Below are 13,332 nucleotides of genomic sequence, written 5' to 3'. Positions count from 1 at the left end.
AGCACGTCCGTCTCGGAATTCGGTTCACCCAGCCAGGAAACTTCCCAGGTAGTTCGGGCAGCCCAGCCTTGTGAACCAGCCTGGTAGCCCTGATCACAGGAAGTTCCCGGGCAACCCACCCTGAGTAGCTCAGTTTAGAGGGCCCTGCGAAACAGGTGTCTCTTTCTACCTTCTTGTTGAATCCAGAATCACCGCACATCTGGGTCAGCCCACCGCTAGCTACAGGGAGCAACCCGGGAACCAGCTAGTGGCCCTCAGCGTCACAGTCCCATTTTAAGCCTCTGGGAAACTTGACCTACCTACAGAGCCCCCGTCCCCCAGAAAGAGTGGCCATTTCCTCCGTGACTTTAAAAGCAACCACCCAATCTTCCCTAAGTTGGCCCAATCCATTGAGACTTCCGGAAAACAGTTCCGTGGCCCTCCTCTGGCCCCAAGAACAGGCCACGAAACAACGAGACAGCTGGCCCTGAGCTGATTGGTTTCCAGAAGGCCGGTGAATTCACCCATACAGCCCTCATACGTTCACATGAGCACTGGTGCACTCCACCATGTGCAGTGCTCAGATACCAGCAGGCATCTTTCTCCTGAGCATGACACTGTCCTTCACCCTTCGGGACTCATGGGGACAGCGTTAACCTCGACAACAGAACAGACGAGCACCCTACATCCAGACATACACTGCAGAGCGGCCAACACACAAGCTTCCCGGCTGGTAGTATGTTCTCACGTGCTCTGCGTCACGAGCCTCTGAGATACCCATCTATGTCGCAGATGTTGGTTACAACTGAAGTTGCATGACCACCGCACTAAAACATGGGTGTTGAACCTACGCCGAGCAGCCTGTCCGTACCCCCGCCACTGCACGTATTGCCAGGACATCCAAGTCAACACACAAGAAGCATGTTTAAACATGTAATGGAGCCGGTGGTGGCGCACGCCTTTAATCCCAGCACTGGGGAGCCAGACCCAGGTGGATCTCTGCAAGTTCAAGGCCAGCCTGGGTTACAGAGTGAGATCCAGGAAAGGCGCAAAGCTACACAGAAAAACCTTGTCTCAAAAAAAAAAAAAAAAATGTAATGGAACCAAAAATACTAATTCCAACAATAGACTCCAAAGAAAAGGAGCTGACAGAATTCAAAAGTATAACTCCAAGAAATTTAATCATCTATGAAAGTTTGTAGATGATTCAGTGGAATTAGGAAGCTAGATGATGTGTGAATAAGAAACTTAGCAAGGCGTTGGAGATCAAGTGAAAACCAACCAAGTAACTATTAAAAAAAACTCAAGAGGCTCAGCAGCAGAATAGATTACACAGAAAGAATTCTGATATTCTTTGAACAGAACAGGTTAAAAACAAAGGAAAAAGAAGGGAAAAAAAACAACGCCTTTGAGACTTACTCAGCCATAAGTAAGCAATTGTTATGGTATTCTGGAAAGGGAGGGACAAGAAACAGCCTAAGAAACAAAGATTGGTCCCCACGTCTTGGAACAATACAGAAATCTAGTCTCAAGAAGTACTCGGGGGCGCGCGCGCACACGGTCTAAGAGACCAGACAAGAGGAACACCTCACTGAGGCGTGTCCTTATCAAACTCAAAAGCACAAGACCCAAGTGGCCAGTGGCGTTCCCATTCCTCCAGCAGACCCCTCAACCAGAGCCTAACACCAGGAGAGGATGAGATGGGATATTCAGAATACCAAAAGAGAGAGTGGACGGGTGGCTCAGTGAGTGGCGAAGAGTACTGGCTGCACCACTGTGAGAACCATTTAGGGTACCAACACCTCCATAACTAGCCCCTCAAACACCTTTAACTCCAGCTCCAAGGGGTTCGGATGTTTCTGGCGTCTGCTCACTGGTGCACTCACCTACACAAATGTGGACGACTAACCACATATATAATTTGTTAATCCTAAAAGGAAAAAAATGTTAATTATACATTTAAAAAAAAAAATGAGAAGTCTATTTCCAGGAAAGTAATCCTTGAGAAATAAGGCAGAAATTTTTTTCTAAGACAAGCAAAAACTGATTCAATTCGTCCCCACCAGACCAACTTTATAGACTTGTAAGAAATTCCTCAGGCGAGTGAGAAGGCTCAGCAGGTAAAGGCACTTGCTGCCAAGCCTGATGATTTGTGTCCAATTTCCAGAACCCAGAGAACCCAAACAGAAAGAGTAACCAACATCCACAAGCTGTTCTCTGACCTCCACACGCATTCTGTGCACGAGTGTAAAACATACCAGCAGAGCAGTTTTACAAAAGAGAAAGAATCCAACTTTATTGAAGTAGAAAACCAAACCTCAGAGACAGAGAGGAAGATGCTCAGAAAACAATGACCAAAATGATTAGTATGAATTATTTATGATGACAGAGAATGAACACAGATCCCCATCCCCTCCCTCCCCCACCTCAGTTAAAAGATAAAGCCTGCTGAATGGATACGCAGACACAGTGGTAAGCTGTCTACGTAACAAAGGAATAGCAAAAATAGACCACGCAGATGGAAACTTAAACACTACTCTCTTGAGCAACCATTGAATCAATGAAAAGGTCAAAGGGGACATTTAAATTAAAAATAAATAAATAAACGGAAATTAAATACAACCTGGAACCCCGTGGGATAGAGCGGGAGTACTAAGGAAGTTGGTAGCAAGTAAGCACCTATTAAGCATTTAACAAAAACGGGTTTCAAACAAAGAACTTAATGATTCAAGTGAACTCTAGAAAAGAGCTGAACAGTAGTAGAAATTTTAACTACTGTCTTAAATCTTTCACCATTCTTGCTTGGCACAGTGTTGGAAGTCTTAAGACCATCAGGACAAAGACATAAGTAGGAAAGGAATGAATAGTCAAATTATCGGTTTCCAAACAGCATGACTTTATATAGAGAAAAACGTCGACACCATGCAAAACCTGTTAGAAGCAAGAAGTGGCTTCGGAGAGATTGCAGGATACAGGCCAACATACAAATATTAGTTACGTTTGCTTACAATAGCAAGAAGGAAATCAAGAAATTAATTTTCTTTGCAACAAAATAAAATGCCTACAAGCAAATTTAACAAAAGGGTGGACGTATCCACAACAAAAACTTCAAACCTGGTGAGAGGCGTTGAATACATCTCAAACTTTTGTGGAACTGGGTGTGCCTTTAATCCCAGCACTTGGGAGGCAGAGACAGGTAGATCTCTGAATTCTAGGCCAGCCTGGTCTACAGAGCGAGATCCAGAACAGCAGTCAAGACTACATAAAGACCAAAAACAAAATGGGGGGAAAAAAGCACAAAGAGCTAGAGCAATTTTGAGCCAGAAACAGTAAAGCAGAAGCATTACAATACTTGATTCCAGAACATTCTACAGAGTAGAGCATCCAAACAAAATGATACTGGCAAAGATGCAAACCAAGAAATAAGTCCTCTTTACAGCCAACTAATTTTTGACGAAAGTGACAAGAGCATCCTTTGAAGAAAGTCTCTTCCATAAATAATGCTAAGAAAATAACATTTTCATAAGAAACTGGAGCCCCATCTTACTAAAAAGATAAAATAAATAAAAAAAACAAGTATACAGTCACATGAGGACATGAATCTGGACAAGATTTTTTTTTTAATCCAATCTCAAAAACATACTCAACAGATCCCATTGGAAAATAAGATGCTATCAAACTAAAAAACCAAGGAAGCAACAGTGAAGAAACCACTCCAAAGAATGGGAGGAGATTGTTATAAACTATCTGACGAGGAAGTGATTTTCAAAGTAGAAAACGAATTCAAACAACTCCACAGGAAGGTGGGGGCGGGTAAAAATGGTTACACCAACCGAGTGGCCATTTCTCAAGTGAATAAACTCCAAATGCCCACCAAGCAGGAGAAAAATGCTCGATGTCCCTGGTCACATGGGAACTGGAAATCAAAACGAATCCATGGGGAAATGTCTCGCTCCAGCCAAATGACTGTTTATCAAACAGACCAAACACGCACACTTTGGATACGGAGGAAGGGGAAGCCATATTGTTGCTAGGACTGCAAAGCGGTAGAGCGACTCTGTAGGGTTAGCAACAGTGGGGGAACGGTGTGGAGGCCCCTCAGAAATGAGAGCTGAAGCTAGGACAGTGTGATCTGGCCGTCACACCGGTAGCCAGGGGAGCTGGGGTCGGTGTGTGCCGAGGGGGTGTCTGCACTCTCGACGGTTTTTGCAACACCAATCACAATACCAAGATGTGGGATCAGCCTAAGTCTCTATCCGTGAGCAGATGAATAGAGAAAATGTAGCCCATGTGAACAGAAGGCTAGACCATTTTCCCACTGCCGAGGCCGAGATAGCATCGTTTTTTTTTTTTTTTAGTGCTCTCAACGATGCCCCTGCAATGACGTTTTCCTCCTCTTGTGCTGGCCAGTGTGAGCTGCAGAAGCCCCACCCCCTTCACGCCCCCACCCCCACCCCGCAGTGCTTTCCCTGACCTGCAATAGTGTTCTGACTCCTCGTACTGCAGTGCGCTCTGGGGAGCCCTTTGCAGGCCCCCAGCTCTCTGTCTGTCAGTTGTCCCCTCCAGTATCCTGCCTTGGGAACTCTAGCTGCCACAGTGCTTTAGTCTTGGGGAGCTGTCAGGTCTCTGCACCCCAACCTAAAAACATCTCCTGGCAGTGATTTAGAACGGCCTAAGCTTGCTTAATTTCATTTCCACTCTAAGGGGTGGGGGTTACTGTCTTCCCAGATCTGATGCCTGGCGTCCTAAGAGCCACCGGCGTATACATTTCTGCTCAGTGTTTTATTTGATTCAGGAGAGCGGGCAAATATAGTCCCTGGGACTGACTTGACCTATTTTTCCTTCTTTTTGTTTTATACTTCTGGTTTTATTTTTAAAAGGACCATATATTGGGCTTTTGTTACGGGAAAGTGAAAGCCATTATTTTTCGTTCAGTTTCAACGTGGCCTTTAGGTCAAAAGTGCATTTTCTCAAAGTCTAGGTGGGCTTTTCGGCATGTCAAGCCAGATTTATGATTAAAATCCGTATGCGTTGAGCTTTTAAGACATAAGCACAAATAAACAAGGCAGGAACGATGGTCCGGACCCTGGGGATGGCTGCCTGAGCTACAGAGATTTCCATCTCGACTTTACACTGACACCTGGAAGCATAAATGGTCTTCAGGGCCCACCCTTCCGTTCCTGATTCTCACCGCTCATCAGCACATTAGCCCTGATGAATGCTGACCTTGTTCCTTTGGCCACGTGGTAACCATGTCTCTGCCTGTGCGAGAAAGAAATAATAGAGCAGAGTAGGAAATTGAGATTCTCCTCTGCATCGCCCTGGAGCTTTGGAGTGAGAGGCTCATCTTGATTCATCTTGAAAGTGAACCTCAAAATACGCATGCAGAGCTGAACTTGGGCAGGTTTCCTTTGCTGTCCCGCCCTAACCCAGCATTAAAATGTCGGGCCTGTTCTAATTCGGGTTGAAGAACATCTTGCTCCACTTTGGTTGCAGTTGGGATAATTTTAGGCTACATATGGGTTCATTCTCACTTTATAGTTAGCCATTTTTCTTTTTCCAGGACGTGGAAAGAAATTGGGGTTTGAGATAGTTCATAAAATTCTTTTGATTGTGTTAGGTTTATATATATATAAAGTAATAGGGTAACTCCATTTCAATTATAAGTTCAAAGCCGTCTCTTTTATTTATTTTATTTTGTGTGCATTGGTATTTTGCCTGCATGTATATCTGTGTGGGGGTGTCGGATTCCCCTGGAACTGGAGTTACAGACAGTTGTGAGCTGCCATGGGGGGTGGGAGGGGATTGAACCTGAGTTCTCCTGAAGAACAGCCTGTGCTCTTAACCACTGAGCCACCTCTCCAGCCCCTCAAAACCAGCTCTTAAAATGATGAAAATCACCCAAGAGTTGTGGCTGGGTCACAGCACTGCCGTCCTGTTCTCTCTAGATGAAGAACTGTTGGATGTCTCAGCATCTGTCTTACCGGAATGGAAGAAAGAAACATACGGCCAGATCCGAGTGTGCGCCAAGCAGCGGCTGGCTCGGCACGGTTCCTTCAACGCGTTTCAGACATCTGAGAAGATCGAGAGGAAAGTGAGCTCAGAACCCAGCAGCCCACGGGGAGGAAAACAAGGTACCCGCCCGTGCTCAGCCTTCGGAGTCCGTCAGTTGCCATGGCGTAGTAGTAGCCTTGGTGATAGGCAGGCGTTTTCAAATGATCTCTCTAGACCGGGCCAATTTTTTTTTTTCCCCAACAGCCAACTATTCACTTGCCTGAAGTCAGGCAATTATTGGCTGCCAAAGAGATGCTGACTTCACAGGGTGTGAGCAAAGCCCCACGCCTGAAATTGATCCAGTCGGCCCTGATCAATTTGGCTTGCTACGCTTGGCTATGCTTGGCCATGTTGATATATCACAGAAATTTACGACTTGGGAAACAACACTTGTTTCGCTCTCTCGATTATTCTTAATGAGACCTGAAATCATCATTAGTAGCCAGCTTCTGGAAATGGCCCTTTCTGAAACAAAAACCAGAACAGATTTGAAGCTTTGAGGAGCAGTCTCTGGGGTGTGTGTGTGTGTGTGTGTGTGTGTGTGTGTGTGTGTGTGTGTCTGTCTGTCTGTCTGTCTGTCTGTCCATGGAAGGCCCCGACTGCATTTGTTAACCTTCACGTTCCCTTTTAGGATCAGCCTATTCCCTAGAAATTGGAAGTCTGGCAGCCATCTACAGACAGAAAGTGGAAGATAATTCGCAGTAAGTGGTCTTTTAAGAACCCAGGATGAGGTCGCGATGCTGTTCCTGGCGGAGATGGAGAGGTTGACGGCAATGTCTAGCAGACGCATTAATGGTTGATAGATTCACTGTGGCCTGTTGACCCTGAGAGCCCAGTTTCTTGCTTAGGGAGGCCGTGGTTGGGAAGAAGTACTCATCTGCTGGCAGCAGAAATCCACATCCTCGACTTCCCAGAGGTTAATCTAGTCCCAAACAAACTGAACACATTCACTATTGAATATTTGGAATAGATAGATAGATAGATAGATAGATAGATAGATAGATAGATAGATAGATAGATTGACTGCCCAAACTTAAAATCTCATCATGGGGCTTAATTTTACATGAAGACTGCCTAAGCAGTCTTCATTACATTAATACTGAGCAAATTGAGAGGAGAATTAACCAAGTACCAACCCAGTAGGTAAGGTTACCTCCTCACCACCCACTGTCTTTCACACTGAATTCTGGGTAAACTGGACTAGAGCTTTCCTTTACATTAGCCTGGCTCAGACTCCCCTCTAGCCATACTCCCTCCCAGTAACCTGGAACCTGGCCTTGGTCAGCCAGCGGACCCGTGATGAGGCCCAGCTTCTCATCTTTAGAACTCTAGCGGGTGGATTAACTCTGAGCTTGGCTTGGGTTCTCCTCATCAGTAAATAAAAATAAAAGTGGCTATGACTATGATATTTTACCAAAGTGTCTGCTAAGGGCCAATATTCAATAACCATTAGCCGTGGGAGAACCAGTGTCAGCGATCACCAAAGACCCCCAACAGCTCTTCCCACACTGGCACCTCCTGTCATCCCCAGCCACCCAGCAAGAGTTACTTGGTCCGTCCCTGTGTGACCAGGGAGGACATCCGAACGTCCGTCTGAGCCGGCTTGCCTCGCTTCTGACTTGGAAAGCGGAGAATCGGGGGCTGTGGTAAGAGCTCGGTGACTTGATGGTGGTACTCATCGCTTCTTTTGGTTTCAGGGGGGAAGCCTTTGCCAGTAGCAGAGCGGTGCCTCCAGCGAGCGGCTTGGACCCTGCCCGCCCCGCCGATGCAGAATACCGCGTCAAGCCTCTAGCCCACCCGGTCTTTTCCGTTGCTCAGACAGATCTGCAGGCTTTCTCCACGCAGAACGGTCTACGTGGCGGACACGTGGGCGGCCCGCTTCCCTCCGCAGCATCAGCAGCCCCTGACGCGGAGAGCCTGAAGCCGGCTCTGCTGGCCGGCCAGCCCCTGGTGTACCTGCCCTCCTCGCTGATCATGCTGTGTGGGAGCCTGCCGGAGGGGCTGTCCCCAGAGTCACGACCCGAGGAGGACGGTGGCGGCGGCGCAGAAGTCCCGGCTGACCTGTCGCTGGCACCCTCGGCTCAGAAGCGCCTGTGTGAGGAGAGGAACCCCCGAGAAGAGGACGATGAGCCCGCCATGAAAAGACAGAGTCAGGAATTTGAAGACAGCCCCTTGTCCCTAGTCATGCCCAAGGTAAGGGAGCGTGGGTAAATGTGTCTGGTGCCGTCTCATCGGCCCCGAGCTTAATGAAGACAGATGCTCTCAGCCAGTAGACTCTGGACTAGAAGTATATGTCATGCGGTCCTCGTATTTAACGAAGCGCTAGACTGGCTTTGCCAGAAAGCCTCAGCATAAAATAATACTTTAAGAAGGGTGACTTTTATTTTAACAAAATAAAAAAGTCACACTTCTTATAAAATGCCAAAAAAAAAAGTATACAGAAGGAAAAAAGCTTGTCTGTTAGTAGAGAGCAATAATCATAATCATTATTAGCATGTTTGTATATTTCTTCCCAGTGGTTTTTTTGTTTTGTTTTGTTTTTAATGAACTTAAAAAAAGAAAACAAGTTTGGGATCAGGACAGTCTTCATTTGGGCTCTGGAAACAGTGGAGTACCTGAGTCAGGGATGTGAATGCCTCTGGAAGGCCGGGACTGGGCTGGGTCAGCGCTGTGCACTGCCCCAGTGATCCTGGTCCCTTAGCTACGGAGTGAGAAAGACGGACATGAACTGTCTGTCTGCATTCCCCCACGTAATAGCCAAGGCGAAGTTAGTGAGGTACAACCAGTAAGAGGGAGAGGACCAGAGCGCGTTTGCGGTGGGTCGGCCGGGCACGCTGCATGGAAATTACTCCATCAAGAAGTGCCTTTCCCTTCTCCTCTTCTCTTGCCAAAACGGGCTCTTCTAGTTTTATGTAGAGCTCAGCGCGGCAGATTAGAAGTGTAAGGACGGGGTGGAGTTGATAAGGGTGGAAGGGAGATACTAACAGGTAGAGGAGAGGGTAACTGTGTGCAATTGTCCAAGAACTAACTTAGTAAAAAGTAAATCAAATTTTTATTTAAAAACTAAAGGAGAAAAAAAAAAAAACGTGTAAGACTGACATGTCTTGGACAACCAAGGCAGCTCGGGCCAGCCCACGTACGTGTCTTAACAGCCCCTGAAACAGTGGTTCTTGATCTTCCTGATGCCGTGAACCTTTAATAACCCAACCATAAAATTATTTTTGCTGCTGCTTCATAACTGTAATTTTGCTACGGTTACAGGTTGTAAATATCGGACATGCAGGATGCATCGTCACTGTTACAGATTGACCCGGGGGTGGAGGGTCGCGACCCACAGGTTGAGAACCACTGGCCTGCACGCGCCACCCTAACACTATTTACAGGTTACCAGCACAGAAGCATTTCCTTCACAGGCTGAATGCCATGGCATTGCTGTAATCTCTACCATATGTGTACACAGGAGTCATAAGCCTACGCACACACATCCATTTCTATACTCTACCTCTAAATAAAAGAAAAACAACTGAGCCATTAACCCAAGTGTTCGCTCATCTGTGCGCTAGATATTTTAAGAGAGCTCTTTCAAAACTTGACTGCTGGAATTCTGACTTGGCTCCCCTTGGCTTTCTGGTTTGGTTGTGCTTAGAGACCCTCGACGTCCACAGCCCTCGCCTCTCCTGTGACCGCGGGCGATGGGAGAGCCACCCCCCTGGAAGACGCCCGTGTAACGGGTCAGCTCCCCGCGGCCGCCGCGGAAGACGTTCCGGGCAGGGCTGCGGCCAACGGCTGCTTCCTGGCCTCTGAATGTGGAAACCCGCTGAGAAATCCAGACGCCGAAACGTCTTCAAACGAAAAGGGGATCACCAAAGACTCCTCGCTGCCGCAGTTCCTGTATGTGCAGTCTCCAGCAGGTAAGGGCTTCCTCGTGGCGTTCCCACCAGGCACGGACATCTCTGCCTGTGACACTTGGCCAGAGGGAGCAGTGAATTGTCGTGGTAGTACTGCACCTGTCTCGCTCCCGGCCTCCGTAGATAAAGGGGAGACTCCTGTCCTCTATAGGAGTAATCAGATACATTTGAAGTGTGTCACACCTTATTTGACGAAGAAAGGCCCATCTAAAAGACAAGTTTGTTCGTTTTTAAGATGTATTTGTGTATCCTCCAGAAGAAGAAGGAATCTGATTCCATCACATGGTTGTGAGCCACCATGTGGTTGCTGGGAATTGAACTCGGGACCTCTGGAAGAGCAGTCAAGTGCTCTTAACCACTGAGCCATCATCTCTCTGGCCCCTAAGTTTATTTTTTGATTCAAGCAAGTCTGGTGCTGGTTCATAATCACGGTATGAATCTTTCGGTGACTGGGCACAGCCAGCGTTCTGATTTCCAGTGTGGAGAAGTACCGAGTACATCATCGTGATCGCCAGTGCGAGGTCCTGACATCTCACACCAGTTATTACCTGTGTCAACTTAAAACAAGTACTCAGATATTCTCATTGGTAGAAGACTAGTAATAGCACCTACTTCTGGAGTGCTGAGAAATCTGAACTGGATTTAAGAAGTCTAAGGTACCTAGAGTGAGTGCCAGCACTTACTAAGACGCAGTAGATCCTGTTGCTCTTTCGGAAAAACTGAATTAGAGTGAAAAGCTATTAAGGTGTGCCCTATGTACAGAGAGTTGTTCTTGGTACAAAGATATTGTATCAGTCACTTTTCTGTGTTAGAAGACAAGACTTGAGAACAAGTTTAAGAAGGGGAGTTTATTTGGGCTTCTGGTTTGGGAGGGCATGGCCAAATAAACGCAGGATGACCGGTTATATGGTGTCTGCGGTCAAGACCCAGAGAGGCGCTCACTTTGGCAGCATATATACTAAAATTGTAACAATGCAGAGGTGATTGGCATGGCCTCTGTGCAAGGATGACATGCAAATTTGTGAAGAATTCCATATTAAAAAAAAAAGAAGACCCAGAGACCCAGAGAAGGTTGAATGCTGTCACTCACTAGCTTTCCACCTTTCATTCAGTCCAGGGCCCCAGCCAATGGGCTGGTGCTGGTGTTACCCACACTTAGGGAACATGTTCCCCCCTCAGATAAACCTCCCTGGTAACAGCCTCACAGACACACTCGGGCATGTCTCCTAGACGATTCTTGATTCCGTCGAGTTGATCATGAAGATTAGCCACCAAATTTCTGAAGTGGCTTACGTCTGGTCTGCCGGGCCGAGGAGATGGGTGCCTCTCACCCACCATCTGTCATGGCTTCAGTTTGGATTGTGACTCTAGGACAGCCCAGTGTTGAGGACCCTTTAATGAGTAAGCAGACTCAGCCGCTGCAGAATTGAAATTGTAGTGCAATATGGGATTTTTTTTTATTGTTGTTTCTTTGGCTTTTTTACTATTATTGCTCAACCATAACCATTATTAGACAATTGAGGGGAACATGTGGACTCCTCAAAATGTTTACAAAGCAGGCAACTGAGTAAACAGACTTATAAAGAAACAATTCCAGTAAGATTAAAGTAGAAGGTAAATTTTTTAGTTATTTACACTAATAAGAAGACCCAGTAGCAGCTGGGCTGTGGTGGCACCTGCCTTTAACCCCAGCACTCGGGAGGCAGAGGCAGGAAGATCTCCAAGTTGGAGGCTAGCCTGGTCTACAGAGTGAGTTCCAGGACAGCCAGGGGTACACAGAGAAACAAGAGACCCAGTAGCAAGTCCAGACGCCCCAAACTTTCAAAGCTGTGATGAGTTAAGCATGATGGTAAGACCTTCAATCTACAGGCACAGAACCTAGCTGTGTGTGTGGGTTACGGGCAGAGGATAACCTCACCCTTCAGGCACCACCCACATTTTTTGTTTTGTTTTGTCTTAGCCAATCTCTTTTTGGACTAGAACTCACCAAATAGGCTTATGCTGGTTATCCACTGGACCCCCCGTCCCAACCCCCCCACCACTACCACCTCCCTGGCGCTGAGATTGCAGGTAGTCGTGCCTGGCTTGGGAAGAGGGGTCTTGGTGTTTATTTGTTTACAGAGCTCAGATTCAGGACTTCTTGCTTGAATTCAGCACTTTCTCAAGTGAACCGTCTCTCCGGGCCCCATATCTGTACTTTTCAGTATTGCCAAAGTATTTTTCATACTCTTAGGATTTGTTGCTTGCAATCACTGAGGAAACTATGAATTTTTGGCTAGGAGTTCATAATAATAAAAAATAGGGTTTTTCCCACCAAGATTCCATTTTCCCCTTCATTTTGGATTTGGCGCAGTTCCTACGCAGACCCCCTCAACAGGAGGATGGGGACATGGTTCAGTGAGTAAAGCGCTTGCCGAGCCAGCAGGAAGACTGAGTTCAAATCCCCAGAACCACAGAAAGCTAGGCACGGTGGTGCATATCTCCATATTCCCTGCACTCCTGTGGAGAAATGGGAAACTGAGGCAGGAGAACCCCCAGAAGCCCTCAGGACAGCTAGCCTGGTCCGCGCGACAGGAAACAAGAGACCCTGCTTCAGAGTAGAAGGTGAGGGCCCAACACCCAAAGTTTTCCTCTTGTGACCACGCCTGCCTCCATTCACACGCGATTCCATGCATCCACGGAGAAAGACACAAAAAGAATTCTCCGCAGGCATTGACCACAAGACCCCGTAGATAAAGGCTGACATGCGGTTTTACGGCCTATGTGAGGTAGCCATGTCAGCCGGATGAGCACAGCAAGGATGTTCCCTGTCACCAGAGAGACGGTTCCGTCACTCATGGATGTGTTATGGACTCCTGGAGGAGCCACGAGGGCTGTGAACAGGAAGGGGATCTTGTGTTGTGATTTTCCACTTTGCTCTCCTTCTGTTGTTTCAGGGCTGAATGGTTTCAACATGCTCCTGTCAGGCAGTCAGACCCCCCACGCTGGGGGTCCATCCTCGGGTCCGCTGCCATCCTTCGGCGTGCCTTGCATGTTCCTGCCATCTCCAAGCTTGGCCCCCTTCCCGGTTCTCTACTCTCCCGCCATACCCGGGCCCATCCCTTCGGCTCCCGGCGCTCTCCCCAGCACGGGACCCATGAATTTCGGCTTGTCCCCCCTGGGGTCTACCGCTCACCTTCTCCTCAGCCCTGCGGCCGTGGTCCACCCGAAGCCGTCCAGCAGCATCCCTTCCGCGGACCCTCAGCTTCAGTGCCAGCCCTCCCTAAACCTGAGTCCAGGGATGCCGGGCTCCCACGGTGTCATCCACCCCGAGTCCCCTGGTTACATGAGACATCCGGTGTCGATGGTAAATGTAGAACAGGTGAGACCCGAGACTCGGTCACTCCATGGT

The 13,332-nt window shown here is 47.6% G+C and overlaps 1 protein-coding gene and 1 non-coding gene across 2 annotated transcripts in view; both read left to right on the top strand.

Moving 5' to 3' along the window:
* The window catches only part of E2f7 (E2F transcription factor 7), a 40,227-nt gene that overhangs the window by 22,875 nt on the left and 4,020 nt on the right, over nt 1–13,332 (top strand). Inside the window, exons 8-12 of the mRNA XM_028873040.2 lie at nt 5,928–6,113; nt 6,665–6,734; nt 7,731–8,226; nt 9,680–9,944; nt 12,878–13,302. Coding sequence (XP_028728873.1) covers nt 5,928–6,113; nt 6,665–6,734; nt 7,731–8,226; nt 9,680–9,944; nt 12,878–13,302 — 1,442 coding nt within the window. The remainder of the gene's footprint in view (nt 1–5,927; nt 6,114–6,664; nt 6,735–7,730; nt 8,227–9,679; nt 9,945–12,877; nt 13,303–13,332) is intronic.
* On the top strand, nt 10,876–10,982 carry LOC114695673. The gene has a single exon (XR_003734897.1). It is a non-coding gene; the product is annotated as a U6 spliceosomal RNA (small nuclear RNA).

This window comes from Peromyscus leucopus, chromosome 18, assembly GCF_004664715.2.
Source record: "Peromyscus leucopus breed LL Stock chromosome 18, UCI_PerLeu_2.1, whole genome shotgun sequence".
Taxonomy (NCBI): domain Eukaryota; kingdom Metazoa; phylum Chordata; class Mammalia; order Rodentia; family Cricetidae; genus Peromyscus; species Peromyscus leucopus.
Note: the sequence above shows the minus strand (reverse complement) of the source record. Positions and strands in the feature narration are given on the sequence as shown.